The 20,703-nt window shown below is 46.6% G+C and overlaps 8 protein-coding genes across 8 annotated transcripts; 4 read left to right on the top strand and 4 right to left on the bottom strand.

The window, feature by feature from the left end:
• Nucleotides 1-36: 36 nt before the first annotated feature.
• On the bottom strand, nucleotides 37-353 carry BDR25DRAFT_353732 (uncharacterized protein; the record flags this gene model as incomplete). The annotated part of the gene is made up of 3 exons (XM_033695207.1): nucleotides 37-72; nucleotides 130-208; nucleotides 253-353. 3 exons carry the CDS (start codon nucleotides 351-353, stop codon nucleotides 37-39), a joined length of 216 nt encoding a protein of 71 aa, XP_033548807.1.
• A 1,394-nt stretch (nucleotides 354-1,747) lies between these two features.
• On the top strand, nucleotides 1,748-1,927 carry BDR25DRAFT_221925 (uncharacterized protein; the record flags this gene model as incomplete). Its single annotated transcript, XM_033685048.1, has 1 exon — nucleotides 1,748-1,927. A coding segment is annotated over one exon (180 nt), but the record flags the coding sequence as incomplete, so codon positions are not given.
• Nucleotides 1,928-4,012: 2,085 nt separating this feature from the next.
• On the bottom strand, nucleotides 4,013-8,357 carry BDR25DRAFT_333433 (GDPD-domain-containing protein; the record flags this gene model as incomplete). The annotated part of the gene is made up of 8 exons (XM_033692838.1): nucleotides 4,013-4,563; nucleotides 4,632-5,032; nucleotides 5,085-5,403; nucleotides 5,456-5,556; nucleotides 5,656-5,701; nucleotides 5,751-5,809; nucleotides 5,862-8,165; nucleotides 8,222-8,357. The coding sequence occupies 8 exons, from the start codon at nucleotides 8,355-8,357 to the stop codon at nucleotides 4,396-4,398; spliced, it is 3,534 nt and encodes a 1,177-aa protein (XP_033548805.1). The 3' UTR covers nucleotides 4,013-4,395.
• A 1,349-nt stretch (nucleotides 8,358-9,706) lies between these two features.
• BDR25DRAFT_313185 (XAP5-domain-containing protein) lies at nucleotides 9,707-10,887 on the bottom strand (the record flags this gene model as incomplete). The annotated part of the gene is made up of 3 exons (XM_033691362.1): nucleotides 9,707-10,069; nucleotides 10,123-10,651; nucleotides 10,718-10,887. 3 exons carry the CDS (start codon nucleotides 10,885-10,887, stop codon nucleotides 9,707-9,709), a joined length of 1,062 nt encoding a protein of 353 aa, XP_033548804.1.
• Nucleotides 10,888-11,102: 215 nt separating this feature from the next.
• Nucleotides 11,103-13,621, top strand: BDR25DRAFT_342015 (uncharacterized protein; the record flags this gene model as incomplete). Its single annotated transcript, XM_033693665.1, has 3 exons — nucleotides 11,103-11,304; nucleotides 11,363-12,000; nucleotides 12,038-13,621. 3 exons carry the CDS (start codon nucleotides 11,103-11,105, stop codon nucleotides 13,529-13,531), a joined length of 2,334 nt encoding a protein of 777 aa, XP_033548803.1. The 3' UTR covers nucleotides 13,532-13,621.
• A 1,485-nt stretch (nucleotides 13,622-15,106) lies between these two features.
• Nucleotides 15,107-17,725, top strand: BDR25DRAFT_16818 (glycoside hydrolase/deacetylase). Its single transcript, XM_033684105.1, has 8 exons — nucleotides 15,107-15,676; nucleotides 15,742-15,774; nucleotides 15,832-16,349; nucleotides 16,562-16,942; nucleotides 16,993-17,061; nucleotides 17,149-17,320; nucleotides 17,374-17,508; nucleotides 17,610-17,725. The coding sequence occupies exons 1-8, from the start codon at nucleotides 15,410-15,412 to the stop codon at nucleotides 17,640-17,642; spliced, it is 1,608 nt and encodes a 535-aa protein (XP_033548802.1). The 5' UTR covers nucleotides 15,107-15,409; the 3' UTR covers nucleotides 17,643-17,725.
• A 323-nt stretch (nucleotides 17,726-18,048) lies between these two features.
• On the bottom strand, nucleotides 18,049-18,935 carry BDR25DRAFT_259217 (uncharacterized protein; the record flags this gene model as incomplete). Its single annotated transcript, XM_033686573.1, has 2 exons — nucleotides 18,049-18,704; nucleotides 18,770-18,935. The coding sequence occupies 2 exons, from the start codon at nucleotides 18,933-18,935 to the stop codon at nucleotides 18,181-18,183; spliced, it is 690 nt and encodes a 229-aa protein (XP_033548801.1). The 3' UTR covers nucleotides 18,049-18,180.
• Nucleotides 18,936-19,212: 277 nt separating this feature from the next.
• BDR25DRAFT_302786 (Aldo/keto reductase) lies at nucleotides 19,213-20,461 on the top strand (the record flags this gene model as incomplete). The annotated part of the gene is made up of 3 exons (XM_033689877.1): nucleotides 19,213-19,646; nucleotides 19,694-19,917; nucleotides 19,971-20,461. Coding segments are annotated over exons 1-3 (887 nt in total), but the record flags the coding sequence as incomplete, so codon positions are not given.
• Nucleotides 20,462-20,703: the final 242 nt, after the last annotated feature.

Raw genomic sequence — 20,703 nt, 5'->3', positions numbered from 1 at the left:
TTCTCATGAATCGTTCCATCTCGGGTCGCCCGGAACCTATCCGAAGGGTCTCCGTATCGGCTCCGACCCTGACTCGACTCTGCCCGGCCCCCTGCTGTTACCCCTATTCCCTCATGTATTTAGTTGCACCTCGCCCCCGTAGCTAGCTCGGTAGTTTTCTGATATCCTACGTACAAGGCCTATAGGTGTCATTGGTATTCCCAGGTCTCTGAGTCCCCACGCACTCCCATATGCCTCTGAGTGGATTCATACCGCATTCGGACCCATTGTCTTGCCTGCGCCGTTACATTGTCATTGGTATTCCCAGGTCTCTGAGTCCCCACGCACTCCCATATGCCTCTGAGTGGATTCATACCGCATTCGGACCCTTTGTCTTGCCTGCGCCGTTACACTAGCAGACGCAGACTAAATAGGTGCGTACTTTAACAACGTGCAGAATGTAATTATACAAAGTAATAGAAATACTATCTTAGTTATATAAAAATAAGGTTATCTATTCTTTAACATATAAAAGAAAAAATTAATGTTTTTTTTTACTAAACATAAACTTTAATAACTATATAAAAGATTTAGCTATTCTTATATAAAATAACTTTACATAATGCTTAAAAATACTAGACATAACATTAATCTTTTTATACTTAAGAAGATTAAGAAGTTTTGCTATATATATTAGCTACACAACTTAGCACTATAAAGATTTAAGTTTATAATTAAAAATAACTTACACTTTAACTATAAAATAGTAATTAATGTTATATAAATTAGCAACTAAAACATACTACATATAATTAATATAAATACATTATTCTAAGCAGCAACCTTCTTAAAATTAATGTCTACATAAGATACCTAAAACGCGCTCTGTAAGTGTTAGATTAACACGTACTAAGGCTTACTTAATTATATTATACATAACTCTAGTATAAACTTTGCATCTAAAGACTTCTAGAATTACGCAAAGATTATAGAAGCAACATGTTAACAGATGCTAGTAAAGGCCTATTAGGCTCTAGGGAAGATTAAGCGTGCGCACGCACTACTGCAACGTGCGTATAATATCCTTTATGCAGAATTAGATAATTGTATAAATAATAAGTTAGTATTATAGATAGCTGTTAAAGCCCTAAATAATATAGTAAAACTAAACAGTCTTATACCTACATTGCTTATGTTTAGAACATACCTAAGAATTAACATAGATTCTGCACTATCCTTTAATATTATTATGTAAGCTAACACTGTACAAAAGGTAATAAAAATGCTTTAAAGTAAAAAAGTAAAAGTTAATATTAATTATATAATTAATACTTAGAACAGCTTAACTTTATATAAAGTACTAAATCTTTTACTTAGTTCTAAAGTAAAGACATAGTAAGAGAAGAAAAGATAGATAAGACTATATATAGTAAAGGGAATTAAAGCCCTAGACATTATTATTAAGATAAAGAATAGTTTAGTAAGACTCTACTGCACATAAGTTATGCTATATTATTGTATAAAGGATAAGAATAAACCTGCATAAAAACTGCTAGATCTAGACAAACTAGCCCTAGTACAAAGGGATCCTCTATAAGCATAAAAAAGAGGTTGCCTACATAAGTAACTAACCCTAATTAATAGACTGCATAAAACAGCCTCTTAAGTAGTATTAGATTTATTATATAAACTAGAACTATAACTAGCTAAGAGAGGCTATAAAAGACTACGCAAGAATTCTATATAAAACATAATGTTTCTAACCTAGAAAAAAAAGAATAACTACGCTCTAGTAATTAAGCTCTGTGCAGACAGTGTAATTACAACACCTAGGAAACTATTTAAAGAATTAGACTGTACAGAAATAAAAAGTCTAATTATAAGTAGTATGTTTAAGGTACTTTTATATAATCTATTAATTTATAAGGGACAGATCTTTAACCTTTAACTTATATATAAAGTTAAAGAGAAATTAATAAAACTATATAAAAAGTTACAACTTATGTTTATAAAATATTTAGATAAAAAAAAAAGAAGATCCTTACATAGTCTTCTATAATTTAGAAAATAAGTTAAAAGTTAATTCTAGCTATTAGCTTATTACTAATAGCTTTATATAACATGCACTATAAACTACATAATATTACTTAGGTATATATATAATTAATAAATAAGCTTATTTACACTCTTTTTACATAACTACTAAGAGAACTTTATAAAAGCTTCCCTCCACACACAATATTTAGAGTTGTACAACTACTATACAGCGCAGCAGAGTTAGGCTTATATTAGTTTAAGACATACTATAACTATTATAAAAATAAACTTTTTATAAAAACCTTATTATACAATCTATACTTATTAATTACACATAAAAGCCTAATAGTGTTTAGTATTATAGGACTATAGACAGATAATACTTTTAGTATTATTACAGCTAATTTTATATAAAGAGAGAAAAAAAAATTACTTAAAGCTAACTTTTAAGTAAAGCCTAAGACTATACTATTACATAATTAGGCTATTAAATTTAATAAAAAAAAGATCTACTTTATATAAAATAATATTATTCTTATATAAAAGAGTTAAGCTAGGAATCTACACATAATAGAGTCTAAGGTAGAGGATGCTGCGCAGAAGTACGTTAAACAGCGCGCGCGAGGTGCCTATATCGCATTAGTATGTTAACCTAAGGCAGCATTTAACCTGTCTACTGCTGCTTAAGTTGTATTGCTGTTGTACAATAATATTAAGGTATTAAATGTATAAATCTAATAGTAAATTAATAACTAGAATAAAAAATTATTATATATACTACTTAATCTCTTTTATATAAAGTTGTTTATCTTTACTAATAGATTATTTATAAATAATAAGGACTTAAGTTTATAGCTTAGCTTTTTTATTATTTCTAAAACTAAGCAGTAAACTAGAAACTTATACAACTTTAAAATTATAAGTAATATTATACACTAGAACTTCTCTAAGTGTAAACATGTTACCTACTCTGTCCTAGCTAGTAAGCTGTACAGAATAGTAGGAGGATTTAACTGCGTAATTACACTAAGTACAACTATTAACTAGATTACATGTATGCTTAGAATACCTCCTGTACCTATTATACTATGCATAGATTTAAGATTTCTATATAAATGTCTTATAAAGCTTAGGATAATAAATAAAAAAAAACTTATAATTAATATTATATTAATTTAAAAATTATATAAGAAAAGGGAGATTATAAAAATTAAGTAGATTAATAAAAAGAACAACTCTATAAATGCTTATATAAAAAAGGCGCTAAACTTTACTCTTAAAGAACTAATTTTGTACAACTAACTAACTATTAAAGTTAAAGTGTTAGTTAACAGACTTAAGCCTGTATAAGATAGGCAAAAAGGGCCCTACAGTAACCTGTCTACTATATGTGTAAATAAGGCAAGTCCTATATAAAAGAAAAACAAAAAGTTGCTAATGTCTAAATAGTAATATTTAGGCGCCTAGTTAATAGTCACGTGGCTTAGATGCGCCTAGATCCCTGTGCACAGAGATCTGTGCGCAGAGTTTAGGACTATATTAACCTCTTTCCTTTGTACAATAGAAACAACAAGAAGCAATTAACACTAGTTACCTAACACCCCTGTGCGATGTTTACACCGTGCAAACCTCTCTGTCTCGTACGCATTTGCTGACACCAAGTGCTAGCTAGCAGAGAGTCCATTCAACAAAAACGAAAATTAAGGCAAACATAAGAACTAGTAAATTCTTAGCAAGGAGACACGCTTCCACCCACCTAGAATTCATGGAATGCACACTTTCATGCCTGAATTTGATATGAAGGCATTATTCAAAATTAGGCCGTGTGGTGTTATATTCCACCTACAAGCGGCGATATCCGTGAAGAGATGGAGACTTGCTGATGTAGGAAATCATTGACTCTTCACGAGCAGGCGAACAACCAAGACAAGGACTACAAGGGACTAAGGTTTTACGAAAATCTTAGGTCCAGGAACTGTGAATCCAAAATTCCAGTCACCGCGACACCACAATTACTAGTTTGAACATTACGGCTATCTCAAGTCCCTTGTCGTTGCACTCCCCCTGAAGGCTACTATTATCTTGGATACTACCTGTGATTATCTCTGGCCATTGGCTGTATTGCAGGTCACGCTAGATTCAACAGCGAATTGAATCAACTGGAACCCGCTGAGGGCTATCCCGCCACCCAACCTCAACGCTATTCACCTAGGTCAAGCCGTTAAAGAGTTTTTACCGAAATTGTGGTTAGTCTCAAGGCGATGGAGAAAAGCTCCTTCGCTTGATGCAGATGGCCGTGGTTGAATTACCGGACTCATTGTCTCATATAGTAACACCGCCATTCACTGTCTCCGTAACCTTTCCGATAGTGTGATCCCGTCACATGGCAATTGTTTCGTTGGCTTGTGCGGTAATGGGCTGCACAGTAGCGAGCAAACCATCACCAACAACCTCATTTATACCCTGTTGGTCGGAGCTTCTGAGTCCCTCTCGAATAGCGAGCACCGAGTCAACGATGACCGCATCTATGCCCTCCTTAACTTGAAGCTGCCAAGAAGAGATAGTTAGTAGGGATGTTACAGTAAGGGAAGTAGACTACGTTGGGCGGAGCCTACCTTGACATTCTTTGCGTCATTATTCAGTGTCCCATAGCTGACACAGACTAATCCACTTTCCTTGACCACCCTCACTAATCTAGGACACATAACGAGAGGCTCCGCTGCGCTTACGACACCAAGCAAGTTCCATCGACTTGCAAACCGAATTGCTTCTTGTAGGCTGGCTGCACGTACGTCTCCAACCGGGCAAGTACCGGCATCAGTAAGGAATAGGATCGGAATCGAAGGCTGTTTGAAGGAGAGCATGAGGCAAATGTCAGGATTGAAGGAGGAAAAGATGATGTTGCGTTTCCCGGCAAGATTGTAGACGGTTTTAAGCACAGTATCGACGAAAGAGTTCAGCTCAACAGCGTACTGGTCCATGTCATGCTCCTCCGACTCGTGTAGCATTGGGTATTCTAGTGAGGAATTAGTGCTCCTGGCGTAAGTCTAAATGAGAGACTAACGTACTCATCTCGATATTAAATCCCGTTGACTCCGGAAGCTTCTTAAACATCTCCTCAAGAGTGGTAAATGGTGCTTGTATGAAATTCCCACGGCTGTTGCCTTTATAACCTTTCATTTTGAAATCCCGCGTATGTTTCATTCGTTCCGAGAGCTCTAAAGTGTGGTTTGTGTGCATGTTCTTCTGTTTGGATGTGTCCAGAGAATAGGATCGGGGTCGCCTCTGAGATGTTTGCACACCATTTGGCTGGGCTATGCTTTTATTCTCAGCTGGAGACGTAGGTCTGGATTGGCGCGGGGTTTGGCCTTCGCTGACGTGGAGGAACTAGATAAGTGTAAGGATATTCAATTTGGCTATAAGGCTCTCGGAGACTGACTTGTTCTAAGGTGAGTGTATGAACAGGGGCATCGATACCCGTTTCACTGACTAAAAAGTCATGATAGATGACAGGAACATGATCCTTGGTGAGTTGTACGTCTGGAAAGCAGTAAGCGATCGTTGCCGCTTATAAGGAAAGCAAGCCGCACCAAACTAGAATTATGTTAGCATAGAGTAGTTAACTACAGAAGACGTAACCCACCTCAACATATGAAGCCCCGAGATTGGCAGCAGCAATAAAAGACTGTTTTAAATTAGAACAGTCATGAATCAGCCTTGCTTATATCTGGTACCTGGATTGTATTTTCGCCTAACTGTAGAGACTTTCTTGAAGCCATGTTTTTTCCCAAACCTTCACAAATGTCAGGATGGTATGGGGGTACAAAGAACCAAATCAGAATCACCTCGATGCCCAATGATCTGAGTTGATGACATTTTCTTCCAGTAAGTGTGCTGCTCTGTAATAGACATGTTCGGGTGGGTGAACGGTGTGATAATCAGGAAGTTGAAATTCACCGAGCCAATAACATCCAAGGTGGTGGCCGCAATGATTGGAACCTTGACGTCGCCTTGTAGTGTGATGCGCTTTGAGCCGATGGTTGGCTTGATGCTGGATAAAAGGGCCACTCCACGTCCAACGATCCTATCCTTTGACCCCGCATATGTAGGCACAATGTCGAACAAGAGCTTGACTTTAGTTGCGTCCGTGGTCATGAATGTGATTGGTTCAGTGCATATATTTTCTTGAACCGGCAGATCAATGACAGTTGGCTCCCCGGTTGCGCCAGATGCTGAGACGACTACAGATAATGCGGTGTCAAGCTGAGTGGCATGGGCATCGGCCAAGGGAATATCGTCAAGTTTGACAGCGGGAACGTCTTTTCTTGTATCCATAGAGCCAAGGCTAACAAGCACCATAGTCTCGTTGGTAAGATAACGATGCCCAAAAGTCTTGATAGGTTCCGTTGGGCGTTGGTAAGTAGAATTCTCTCTCACCAAGTTCTTGGATCGGCGCTCCTCGATTGAGGATGCACGTGTGGGAGAAGCTGACCTCACCGCAGGTGGTTCTGTGGTTGGGGGTGATGGGATTGGAGCAATCGCTGCCAGCTTCTCCACGATATCCATGTGCCCTCGTAGCGCTGCATGCTCCCTAGCCGTCCAACCCGAAAGATCGAAACGTTCCAAGTCAACCCCAGCAGCGACAAGAAGTTCGACAACAGAGTAATGGCCGTCTACGCAGGCAATAAAGAGCGGAGTCCACGCAAAATTTTTCTCTGGGACTTCGATGTTCGTCTTTTGGGTGAGCGAGCCTTCAATCAAAACTTTGGCACATTGGTGATGGCCGAAACGTGCTGCAACGTGCAGCGCAGTTTCACCTTGTTCATCTCGATAGTTAACATCTACTCCTGCCTCTACTAGGAGCTTGACGATGGTGACAAAATTTGATTGTGTTGCAAGGGCAAGAACCGCACCAGATCTGGAGATGTTTTTCCTGGAATTGAGTTTTTCGTTTGTTTCCCCGAGCCAATTCTCTGCTTGAAGTAAGGCCTTTGTTGTGAGCGGGTGACCCCCAATGACGCTGAGATGGAGTGGCGCGTAGCCTTCGGCATCTTGCCATGCAGGCGAATCAATGCCTTGGGTTACATCGAACTGACCCCAGTCCTGCATATGCTTGATAACGACTTGGCATATCACGACGAAGCCGTATTGAGCGGCGTAATGGAGTGGTAGCCGTCCATACGTATCACGTGCTTGGAGGGCGACTCGATGACGTGGCTGGAGCCCATCAAGAAGGTAGACAAGAAGGCGCACCGATTCGTCGTTCTTGCTCAGGAGTTTGGCAGACTCTTGTTCTGTAATGGAACATGGGGGAGGCACGCGATTTGGAGACTCCGCCGGGATGATGAAATGCGGTGTGTCCGAGGTGGGTTGGAGAGCAGAGCCGTCCACGCCGAGTTTTTCGCCACTTTTGGAGCGGCCAATGGTGATGACTAGGCGGTGGATGCAGTTGCGCTCGTTCAAGTCGTCTTTTTCTTCCAGCAAATCTATGTCTGGAAGTAGACGATCGATGCACGATTTGGCTTTGCACGAGATTGACCGCTGCAGGAAGTTGAGAAGAAGCTGTTGGAATGGTGGGGTGGAAAGATCTTGATCGGAGACATCCTCGGCAATTAGATCGGAAAGACGCCTAGCATCGTCGTTGCGGATCGCCTGGTCTATAGCATCAAGGAAACAGGATGGGAGGTTCAAGGTCTGGGCCGGAACTCTGCCCAGCGACGCCACGGAATGGGCTGACCCACTGTCATCAAAAGTTTTCGCCTCTCCAAGGTTGGACAGCCATTCATTAACTGCCCTCATGTCGTTCGTGAGGGTGGGATTATGCGCAAATGGCCTCGGATTGACCTTGGATGCCAAGTAGCGTTGCTGCGTGCAGAGGCGGGGAATCTTTTTGTCTAGCTTCTTCGTGATCTTGACAAAGCCCCGCCTGTTGACTTCGCCGTACCACTGCAGCTTCCTCAGCTGGCTGCGTAGCTCGAGAAGCGCGCCCATGAGATCCTGGGCTTCGTCCTTGTCGATGCCTTCGGGAAGCTGGGCGGCGCGTCCATACCGGCTGTGGAGGAGCTTTAGGTGTCGTGCGGATTCAGCATATTTCTTGTTATAGAAGTTGTCGACGTCTTCTAGATTTCGGTCGAGTGAGAAGAAGAATTCTGTCAATAGCTTGCTTAGCCTCGATAAAAAATGTGTACTGCAGTCAACAACTTGCCTGCGAGGTCGGGATCAGCGCCGTTCTTGAGAGCTGCCGAGGCCGTCTTGATGAGCTTTTTAAGGCCCTTGTAATTGATATACGAGGACGCCCATTCGGGGACCTGGTTTCGGGGAAGGTTGTGTCCAAATTTCATTTTAAAAGGGAGGGCAGCAGCTAGCGTGACGGGCGGAGGCGGACGTTTAAAAGGTAGGATAGAGAGGTAACTTGGCGGAAGAGAGAGGGTGGGTACTCCATTCGGACCAATATTGCGAGTCTGGGAAGTTACGCTGAGGTCCACGGCTGCAGGTGTAGCTCTATGGGGTCGTGGCTTTATAAATCAATCTCATTGGAGGAGCCTCGGTCGAATGCTCACTGCACCTTGCGATGACCTGCATGATTGCGGGAGCTTAGGTCAGTGGTGAAGCGACACGAGAGTGTGGGGGATGCAACCTGACTGTCGCGGCTGGCTGATGCTTAGAGAGTCGTGAAGTTGGGGTAGTTGACAGGACGGCGAGGTGCACGGGATCGATCGGTGGCCACGATGACGCGAACGGGTAGCGATTAGCTCATAAGCCTCCTACAGTTGGATTGAAATTAACAAATAAAGGTCTCTTCACTTTGGTCGATGCCACGCCACAACTAACTTTCGCAGGCCGGCCTCGACCTACGTACAGGTCTTGTAGCCCTTGCAGAGAATTGCAAGGTACTTCGCCAGTATGCCTAAGTCGAGCGAACGTCAGAGGGTAGGAGGCTGCAGTAAGTGATGCGTCGCTAGATGGGTCTGGTCATATTAATTGTCCGCATCCTGCGAATTGCTTTTTGGAAGGGTGCGTTGCCCCGACTCTAGTGACTGCGGACAGTCGTGTTGATAAAGCCGCATTTCACGATTCAGCGCAGTGACAGGGTGTCGACGGGTACTGCGGGCAAGAATCGCGCGGTCATGTGGGCGCCAGGTACAGGCCCTGGAACCGAAAGGCCCACTGTCTGCAGCGAACTTGCGAGCACGTGTCTGCCCGCATTGAGCGCACCTGGACGGTCGTAAAGCTACTGCACCTCCCCAATGCCTTCACCCTGTGACCATCCGACTCAGCAAGGAAACTGACCACATGTCCATCTTCCTTCCCCACACAAGGACACAGTCACAATTGTGATAGGTGGGCGTGGTCAAGCACACTGAGAGCTGCGTCTGTGCGAACAGCAGTATGAACAAGGATAATGATAAAGCTATGTGGGTTGGACCGCTTCCCATCAACTCGCTTCATCCACCACAGTATTGGAGCCACAAGATATCTGACATGCCATGAACGGTCGGCGCAGTCTATGTATCTCCATGGACGTGTGTCAGAAATGACATCCTCAATTGCCTTGGCTTATAAAATTGACGGCCCGAGAGCTTGGCTGCTGCTCATGCTGGACGGAAACCAAGGGCGCGTCCTTTACTGGCATCTGATTAATGAACTCTGGGATCTAGTTGACTTACCAGATGCATAGCAAAGTGCTCGTTTAGGAAAAGAAGAAGGAATTTCCTTCAGTGTCCTTCCGCTGGCTCTTGGATATATCCTTGTCTGGGTTGTACTCTTCCCAAACGCTAGCTGGAAATATGTGCTTGTTGCGCTCGTACCATCTTCGGTCGACCACCTTGGTAATCGTTGCATCGTCATGGAAGCCTTCGAGCTCGGCATCAGGTATCGCGGTATCTTTTTCTTTGCTCCTATCATGTCGCTCTAGGGGATCGTATTCAGCCGACCTGGTAGGATTCGAGTCACTTGCGGTGGGAGTGGCCTGTGTGGGCTGGTCGGAGTACTCAAAGACGGGTCCATTGAAGCCGACGACCTTGTTGGAAAGAAAATGATAGAATTCGTAATGCTGCGAAAGAAGTCAAACTGGTCCTGCCACAGTATCCATCGAAGCGCACGTACATGAGGAAGGATGAGTTCCCCTCTCACCAGCATCAGATCGTCGACGCTGACCCGGGCCCAATCCCTCCTGCTCTTGTCGCCGCCCACGCCTAGCTCTGCGCCAACCTTTCTCGCCTTGTCTAGAAACAGCCAGATGTGGTCCCCTTTCTTCACCCTACATCGTCCGCCCGGGATGTTCGTCCCATCGTAAAAGACGAAGGGGATCACAACTTCGGTAGCCTTGACAGCATCACGCATGGCCAAGAAATTTTTCCGCACCGTCTCCGCTTCCTGTGCTTCTCGCATCAGAGCAGATTTCGTCATAGCTTTGGGCTTCAGGGCAATGCGGGCGTTGGCACCTAGCCGTTTCTTTGGGACTTTGCTCTCCGACTCGGACGTCGCAGCTGAGTCGGCCGGGGTGCTCCCACGGGGCGTCGTGCTTGCAGAAGCACTTGAGTCCCCATCATGGTCGTCGACGACGAAGGAGAGCTTGCCCTTCGCCGCTGTCTTCTTCATCTTCTTCTTGAACGAGGGCTGGGGCGTAGATGCGCTGTACTTTGTAAATTAGCCTCGCTCTCTTGTAATCGCGAGCACGCAGGCTATGAATGAGCCTTACCCGTTCCGGGGAGTGGGGGTAGATGTCTCTCGTTCTTTGCGTTCTATTGCTTCGGCACGTCGTTTGCGGAAGTCTGACAGATTGACCAGGCCCACAGTCTGCTCCCGGAGTAGGTCCTCGGCGGTGGATGTCTGGGAGGTGAAGCGGGAATTTGGGGTCGAGGTGGGCATGGTGCTGCGTGAAGACTCGCTCGAAGCAGGGGTAACCCTATCCATAGTGCCGAATCTCCCGAGTTATACCTAACGAGGGGGTTTAGGTTTGATGTGTTGAATATCTACATTGTGAAATTTCCAGGTCATTGATGACGCTAACTTCATTTAGGTAAGGGTTTCACATGATCGCGCGTAGACGCAAGCAAACATCACTGCCCCGCACCCGGTCTTGTATGCTAACTGCACTTGGTCGCACTACCATACTGCCAGTAACTCCCAAGAAAGTGTGTACGGTGATGCGGGTTATTCAGGATTCTGAGGATGAGCTTGATGAGGATGTTGAGAGCCCAGTTGGGTCACCTCCGACAAAAGACGCGTCTTTTGAGCCCACCAGCACTTCTCTAACGCCTTGCGAACCGGGCACAGTCTCTACAGGTACTTGCAGTAGTAGATTGATTTCTAGCGAGATCCCAACTGACTAGCCTCACTTCAGGATATTTGAATAGGACCATAGAAGCATCCAACCTTGCTCGCTTCCAGTCAGAGCCTATGCTATCGATAGGATCCGGAGAGCCTTTCAAGAATGGTCCTGTTTCACCCAGGATAGCACCGGAGCATCGAAGTAAGAGAAGGAAGACTACGATGAATGCTTCTCCAAGCAAGTCGCTTGGTAGTGACTCAGAGAGGAAAAAGCCGTTAAAGCTGTATGGCAGGTCGAAGTCTGCACTCAACAGCTCGTTTCACGAAAGAAGTCAAAATTGGCACCCATTAAACAACGTTGAGATGCCTACCGATGGGTCACTTCCTCTCATATCAAGTGCAGCAGAAGAAAGTCAATTTTGTTTGGGGAAGGCTGTTGAAGTTTTAGAATACCCGAGGAATAACGCCGACCCGAACGGTACTCAGTGTGGGATCGAAGGCACAATTCGTGCGAACCACGAGGCACATGATCCGATGACATTGTTTCCTGAGACCTCAAGCACCATTCCAAATGCTACATTCACTCAACAACGGCTGCTAGACGAAGTCATATCTCCAGCTTTCCTCGGACTTAACCCAGAAGTGGATATGATTCCATACGAACCTGGGAAGTCTTCTATTCCGTGGTCGGACTATTTGAAGACGCCCTTAGTATGTTTTCCCCTTTGTATCAGTTTCTATCTGATAGCTGACGCCAGGAGAGGGAGATACAGAAGGGGATTCCGACCCTGACCACACACAAAACCTTCCTCAGAGCAGTTTCCAGCCTCATAACGATCATCAGCCTCATTCTAGAGATGCCGATATGAAAAAGGTCCCGCAAGGGCTCCAGTCAACAAACGCTTCTCTTTGTAGCAGGCGGAATTCATCTGTTCAAATGAAGGCAAGTCCTTTGAGAAATGCAATTATTCAAGAAACCAGGTCATCTCATGTAATCTTCGACCACAACGCCAATTGTGGGTCCCCGGCACCTTATATTGCGGTAGAGAGGGCAGCTCTCACCAACCCTTCCAAAGCAGAGCAGAACCCTGGCTGGATGCCTAAGTCCAAGGATGACCTTCTCACCGTTGGTCTTCCAGAAGAGAAATACAAGGCTCGACCTACTCGGTCGATATCATTAACACCCGGGATAGAAGAGCCAATTAACTACTCTATTCTACCAGAAAAGGGGGCTATGAAGGGGGCCAAGCGAAGTAAGACTTTCGGTGAAGTACACATCCCTGCGGATGATTTAACCCCTCGACAAGTCCAGGAGATTTGCGAGATAGGGTTCACACCGTCAACAATTGAAATGGATCTCAAGGAGAACGGGAGCGACGTCCATCGAACCTTAGACAGGCTAGTCACGAATGAAGATGCTTATGATGAGGATGAGTTAGCCCTTCCAAGGTCCTCAAAAGCCGTAGCCAGGGCGCAAAAGAGCAATTCGAAGGCGATGGAACGGGTTATCGGGGCTGAACTTACCGTGGACGAAGTACTTCCTTTACAGAGAAGAGGTAGAAGAGTCTCCTTCAGTATGACGGCACCTCTAGAACTAGATCACGATAAGGTTCCTAAAGAGGTTATTACGGTCGATGAAATGTTCCACGAAAATTCAGATATACTCGCTACTAGCAGTCTGAAGATCACAACATCTAACGCGAAATCGACGAAGCCCAACATGTCACGAAGCACTGACCTGCTACACGATCATCAAGGTCAGAAAGCCGAATGCAGAAAGATTGCTCCAGATCAGCCTGGATCCGCCCTTGAAGAGCATAAGAAGCTTCTGTCTGAACCGGTGAAAGCGAAAAAACGAGGTCGCGGTCGCCCTCGGAAAGAAAAGGTTGTATCAGAGGAAGCCATTGGACAAGAGGAGAACGTGGAGGGGCCTCAGGATGGGCTAATCGAAAGGGACACAAAGATTCCATCTAATAGGCCCGCTACAAGGGACCTTCCTAAATTAGATGAAGGCGAAGGACGGACAGAAACCATGTCAATGTCAATCCCAAGGCTGCCTGCTTGTACCCCTTCGCCAAAGACATCTACTCCTGCTCTGCCTGTACCTTCGCGAACTCCAGAACAGCAATCGAAGCAAGCCAGCACCGCCCATTCACCTCTCAGCAAAGGGAAGGTGCCCTATCGGGTGGGCTTGAGCAGGCGAGTCAGGGTCGCACCACTGCTCAGGGTCGTGAAGAAATGATGGCTCCCAAATGTGGAAGTGTTCGGGAACGTTTTGGTTCGGCTTCCTTGCCGCGTTGTTCATGACACACTCTCCTATGATTCTATGAGGTGGGGTCAGGTGAAGAAGACGCCTAATTTCCACTATTCCAGTGCCTAGCCGTTCTCTCCGCGACGTGTTAGGAGATGTGGATCAAGCCAGGTGGTTAATCAACCAGTAGATTTCTGGTAACTAGAGAACTCGAAGGCTGCTTCCCGAGTGTGCGTGAACAAGGTTCTGCTTAACAATATTGGAATCGGAAGATACTTCATTCTAAGTTTCTCGTAATATCTAGTAAGAGGCTTGATGGATCAGATCTACCTTCCGTGGTGTTCCTCTGCATGATACTAGGCTGCACGGCCTCCAGCACGTTTCGACAGCACATCAGATCATGCCATTGGTACCTCGTCCCACCAGCTGTTTGATGACACCTGCTCTTACTGATTTGAACTTTATAGATTCAGAGAGGAGGTTCGTGTAAAATGAAATTAGGAGTTTTTCATCAACCACCTTTAACCCACCACACCTCTTCTTCTCTGCCGTTAAAATACTTATGGAGACTGTTATTAGGTTTCCTGTTCCTGCAGCCTGTCTATTCCCAGTTTGCTATCTTTTAGAGCAACTTATCTTGACTAAAGTGTAGATGGCAGGGGTACCAGCTTGGTACCAAGGACAGGGGTTGGCCAAAAGTAGATGGGACGAGGTTCACCTGGAGAGCAACAATCCCGGCAATGGGCCATAGGCGAAACATCACGTGGAGAACACGAAAATATCCATTAGCGACTCTTGAGCACTATTGAGGGAATGCTTAATCTTAGTCGAACTGAACATAATTGGGGAAACATGGGTGGAGACCTGATTGGAAAGTCTTGGCTCTTGGCGTGCCAAGACACTGACAAGACGCAGGATTCCGCTCCTCCTGACTTGGTCTTCTTCGTCTTTTCGGCAAGGGATCCTTCGCAGTTCGAGCCTTTGCTACCCGCGGAAACAAGGCACGCGAAGCGAGAAGGTCGAACCACAGCGACGATCCTCCGCTTTAGCGACGCCTTCGATCAGAAATTTCCAGGCCGCGTCTGGCCAAGCTCACTCGGCGACTTGAAACAGGCACTCAGCCCTCGTCCCAGACTCCGACCCACCATGGCAGTCACATCGTTGGACATGAGATTCCTCGATTCCATTCTCCGTGACAATGGTGTTCTGGGCGTTCGTTCTCGGCCCTTATTTATAGCTGTCCGTGTCCTCGGCGCCGACTAAACATGCACTCGAGACAGAACCAGTCCCTTTAAGTGGCACACTCTACCATGTTTGAATGGACGAATTAGTGTTAACGCGAGGTAAAGCAGTACCTCTTTCTTTTGCGGACCTTTGGTAGCCCCTCGGCTTCGCATTTATCATGCTGCAGCAAACCCAAACCTCTTCTAGCGCTTCGAGTAAGGGGCGAGCCCAACTTGCTCCAATCGGCCTCGCTTCCAGGAGGAATACGCCCGTGTTCTAAGCCCTACCAAGACCTCGGACTTGAGTATGTTGTCACTTCAGGGTGCTGGCTAGAGCCTAACAGGGAGTACGTTTTGAGCTTCCTCAGACGCGCCACCCCTTCTGGCTCCTGCATGGGGGACTGGGTCGTATAAAGTATTGGCACTCGCCACTTTGATCTGATTCCTTTTGTTTGCCTTTGTCTATCTATTTCCCTTGGGCACTGTCACTCATTTTTCTTTACAGCAATTGCTTCATGCTTTAATCGATAATTGACAATTCAAATCCCTACACTCTCTACTTACTATTTTGCATAACTCTCCTTGACACCTATTTCTTTTCGACTCCCTATTATATAGGCTCAGACCGCCAACCTCAGCCGACTTAATGCGATTCTCAGAAGTTTTCGCTGTTTCCTTGGTGGTGCCTCTTGTGGCTGCTCATGGAAATCATATCCCTGGCGCACCGAAGATCTTCGGATTGAATCCAATTGGGAAGCTGAAGAGCCGGAACGTTTTCAATGGACATGTCGCGCGCAGTGCTCTGCCCCAACAGGCCCCTGGACTAAAAGCACGCCAAGGAGGAGTAGGCGGACGATGTGGTGCCGCTGCCGGTGGTGCAAGCTGCGATTCAGGGTATTGTTGTTCATCTGCTGTATGTGCCCTCTAGGTGGGGGAAGATAGTGGATGAACTGGAATATATTTTTAACATTCGTACAGGGTTGGTGCGGTATCGGAGCAGATTACTGCCAGGTGAGCCCATGTTCGACTGAGGGATCTATTCTCATACGCTAAGTGGCTATTATTTAGGCTCCCGATTGCCAGATCAACTTCGGACCGGGTTGTGATGCCAATAAAACTCCTGGAGGATCCAACACTTCCAGCGTTGCCCGTACCAAGCTTGGGTCAGTCGTGTACGGCGGGGCGGGTATCTATGCATGCACAGTTCCTGGAACTGTGGCTATAACCTACGACGACGGCCCATACACCTATACAGACGGAGTGTTGGACCAATTCAAAGCTTACAACGCCAGGGCTACCTTTTTTATTACCGGCATCAACATCAACAAGGGTGCAATTGACAATGCCGCCACCCCTTGGCCTGCTGTCATTCGACGAATGATTGCCGACGGACATCAGGTTGCCAGCCACACCTGGTCGCACCAAGATCTTAGTGCTATTACCACAGCTCAACGCCACGACCAGATGATTAAGAATGAAATGGCCATACGAAACATTATCGGCAAGTTCCCCACGTATATGCGGCCTCCGTACTCCTCTTGCACACCTCAGTCTGGATGCCAAGACGACCTGAATGCGCTTGGATAGTTAGTCATCCCATTTCTTTACTATTGGTTGTAGAATTGCAGATGTCGCAACAGAAAACTCTGAATAAGCAGGGCTTGGACTGTTAAACTCCTAGCACCTTAAATAGGTCTCGGTCAGGTTAACACCAGAGATTCTATATCTATAGTCACGTGACTGATTAGAATCTCTTTGAGTAGTCCCTACTCCAGAACAAGCCGCTAACATCACTTAGCCACATTTCCTACTTCGATTTAGACACGGACGACTACAATAACGTCACTCCGGACAAGATTCAGAACGCAAAGAACAATTTCAATGCTAAGATCGGCCCCAGCAACCCTGCTACAAAGGACTGGCTAGCTATTGCCCATGATATCCATCAGCAAACAGCGCAGAATTTGACCGGATACATGCTTGCGACACTCACTGCCAAAGGCTATAGAGCCGTTACGATGGGTGAGTGCTTGGGCGACCCGGAAGCCAATTGGTACAGAGACTCGGCCGGTAGTGTGTTTACGTCTTCGGCGATTTCCTCCACCCCTACTGCTTCTGCAACTGCTACTTCCAGCAAAGCAATTGTTTCCCCGACGGCCGTGTCCCGGAATGGATCATGGTGAGCCCCAAGTTACACGCTATATATGTGTGATCTAACGTCTCGTATAGCGGAGGGGTTACTGGCTTTACATGCGTTGGATTTGCAGATGGCCAGTGCTGTAGTCAGTATGGTTGGTGGTACGTTCCTCACCTTTATTGCTCATTACTCTACTGCCACCCTCTATGGGTTCTAGCTCTTGTTGGTATATGCTGACCACTTTGAAGTGGTGCAACGCCGGACCATTGTAACGTAGGCTGCCAGTCTGCTTTTGGCAATTGTGCGGGCGATGGTAGCTCTAGTATAATCACCGCGGCTTCATCGAGTGTCCCTGCTACCAGCACTTTTTCCTCAATCCCTTCATCTACACCCACTGGCCGAACCTCTCCAGATGGAACAGTACGTTTCTCAACAACCACCCCTTTATGACCCGTTTCGTTAACAAACTTTAGTGCGGAGGAACGAGCGGCTACCACTGCATTGGGTTCTCCCTAGGCTCGTGCTGCTCACAATACGGTTGGTGCGGTGCATCTTCAGGTCATTGTGGTTCGGGCTGTAACCCAAAATTTGGCACATGCGGCACATCTGTTAGTTCCTCTTCCATTTCCAACAGTCCCTTCTCATCTAGCTCCACCGTTCCTTCATCTTCTTCTGCGGTTAGACCCGGTTCCTCACTATCCTTTATTAGCTCAAGCAGCGCGGCTTCGTCCAGCGTTGGTAGTTCGTCCGCGCCTGCTTCGACGTCGCCTGTCGTTCTGTCCTCCACTAGCGATGCTGTATCTACTTCTTCCGCCGTCGTCACTTCGCGCCTCTCTTCGATCGTGACGAGCATTCGTACAAGCTCCACCAAACTTCTTTAATTGCTACCCCAACCCCTACCGCGAAGGTCAGTACGGATGGAAGATGCGGCGCAAATATAGGGACATTATGCAAGGGATATGGTGATAAGAATTGCTACAGCGTAACTGGAAAATGTTGAAATAGTTTGCTTTCATGTGGAGTGGGATGCCAGAAGACTTGGGATGTGCTTGTTTTAGGAGATGTAATCCAGGAGAATAAAGGAGGAGTAAAGTGACTCTTGGAAGAGTAACTGTAATTACTGTGACACTAGCACATATCATGGACGTAGAAATACAAATATCTGAGACCTGGGTTAGCGTGTACTAGCAACCTCATGTTCAGCGCGACGTTCATAGACCCCAGCCGCAGATGAACAGGCTCATTCGATGCATAGACGGGGCTCGTTGAATAACGTTCAGTTAGTCCTCGTCCTCGGAGCCATAATCCAAGCCGAGGAGGGCCGGCTTCACTTGCTGCATCAAGGGTGAAGTTGTAGTCACTGGCAGCAACTTCCTCATGGCTGTTGGCTCCTTCCCAGTCCTGCTTGTGGCAGTGTCCCCTTTCTTGTTGTCTGACTGAGTGCCCGTCGAGGACGCGTTTCCCACAGCCGTCTTATGCTCGGCAGAGGACGAGGACTTCCGAAGCTTGACGCCCTTTAACAGCCCCCTCCCATGCGTTCTCTTCCGTTTGTGTCCGCTTACACCCCACTGCGGCTCGTCCTCTATAGGACCGCCAGCGCTCTGCTCTCCCCCGATAGATTTCTCTGCCTCCTCTTGCTTCTTGCGGAAGACATGTAGCTGGTCCAGCGTCTCCTTGCGTATGGTGGCTTCCTGCCGGCGTGTCTCCTGCAGAACCGAATCGAGATAATCCGCCTCATCGTCGTCCAGGCCGCGATACTGATTCTTCAATCGGGTAGCTTCTTCAAAGGCTTCCTGTTTGGCGGCTTACGGCCCAAGTCTAACATGTTAGTCAAGAAACAGCGGGCATTGCGGTCGGGTGTGCATCCACCTTTGTTCGCCTGCAGGACCTCGAAGAGCGACTTGCCGCCGTCCTGCTGGCCGTCCGCGACCTTTCGCCGGGCCTTCTCCTCCAGCTCTTCCTGCGCCTTTCGCCACTCATCATCGCGCTCGGCAGGCTTGTCGATTGTGCCTCCTGACACAAACCTGGAGGACATAGTGAGTAATCGCAGCAGACCGCGTATGTGGTGGTAGACTGGAGCTCGAGTAGAACACAAGTCCACGGGCTTGGCGGATATATTGCCCGAGCGGGAAGGTGGACACCCAACCCACTTGAATGGCCCTCGAAGCGGCTCAACTCCGACGAGCTCCATGGAGTTTCGAGCTGGTAATTGGTGGATTTATGCATAAATCTGATACCCACGTTTGGTTTTGATTATCCGGTGGTAGTTACCGCAGGCCCTTGTGCTTCACTAAAGATGAGGTCCGCCATGACGCAAACAGGCAAAGTTACACAAAATGTTTTAAGCCCCTCCGATTCCCACGCGAACTAGCTAAGAAGCGCACCTGTTTCTGTTTGAATGTTCAGATCTACGCTTTGCAGAATGGCTCAGAATACCAATGCTACTTTCACCCTCAACACCGGCGGTCGGATCCCCGCTGTCGGGCTCGGAACGTGGCAGTCGAAGCCTAGTGAGGTTCGCGAGGCCGTCAAGGTTGCTCTCCAGAAAGGATATCGCCACATCGACACCGCTCTTGCCTACGGAAATGAAAATGAAGTTGGTCAAGGAATCAAGGACTCGGGTGTCCCAAGAGAGGAAATTTGGATTACAACCAAGCTCGACAACCCCTGGCACCATCGCGTTGAAGACGGGATCAACTCTTCTCTTAAATCCTTGGGGGTTGATTACGTTGATCTGTACCTCATGGTGAGACAAGCACCTCTCTTGGAGGAGAACAAAGGCTAATCCATTAGCACTGGCCGTCTTCAACGGACCCGGAAAACTTGAAGAAGCATCTGCCCGACTGGAACTTCCTTAAGACTTGGGCTGAAATGCAGAAGCTCCCTGCCTCTGGCCGTGTGAAGAATATTGGCGTGTCAAACTTTGGCATCCGTAACCTGGAGAAGCTCCTTAGTGATCCCTCCTTTAAGATTACACCTGCGGTGAACCAAATTGAACTCCACCCAAACTGCCCTTCGTAAGTACCAGTCTCATCGTTGTAGGATGCGTCTTAGACTGATCGACAATTAGGCCCAAACTCCTTGACTATTGCAAAGAGAAGGGTATCCACTGCACAGCATACTCTTGCTTAGGCTCAAGCGACTCGCCTTTATACAAGGATGAGACTGTCCTGAAGATGGCCGAAGCGAAGGGCAGGACACCACAGCAAATACTCCTCATGTGGGGTCTTCAGCGTGGTAATAGTGTTATTCCGAAGAGCGTCACTCCCTCGCGCATTGAGAAAAACTTCGAACTGGATGGATGGGACTTGACCGATGAGGAGATGAAGAAGCTTAGCTCGCTTCCAGACAGGTTCAAGGTTTGTGGTGATGCGTGGCTGCCTATTAAAGTGTTCTTTGGTGATGATGAATGAGAGCGCTTTCACCAGTACTTTCCGGCGATGGCCTTGTTTAGCGATGTTCATTTATGCAAGATTCTTGAAGAGGCTTTCTAGCGCTAAACACTGTTTGCAACTAAACAAAGACTTCAATATAAATGGAAACTATGGGGCATCACTACCCACCCTAATCACTTCCAAGATGTATGCCATATTGGAGCATTAGCTTCGGGGATTCGATCAGCCAAACCTCTAACTAGAATTAAGGAAACGGCCAATAGAACCTAGCCTTCTGACTTAAACTACTCCATTATGCTCCCTATTACGCAACGAGATGTAGTAAGAAAATTATCACGGTATTTAGTGATGGGTGCATAGAACGCCTCGGACGAGGGCTGACAAGGCCGAGGTGCACGGGCGTCTCGG

This window comes from Lindgomyces ingoldianus, assembly GCF_010093535.1.
Source record: "Lindgomyces ingoldianus strain ATCC 200398 unplaced genomic scaffold BDR25scaffold_12, whole genome shotgun sequence".
Lineage (NCBI taxonomy): Eukaryota > Fungi > Ascomycota > Dothideomycetes > Pleosporales > Lindgomycetaceae > Lindgomyces > Lindgomyces ingoldianus.
Note: the sequence above shows the minus strand (reverse complement) of the source record. Positions and strands in the feature narration are given on the sequence as shown.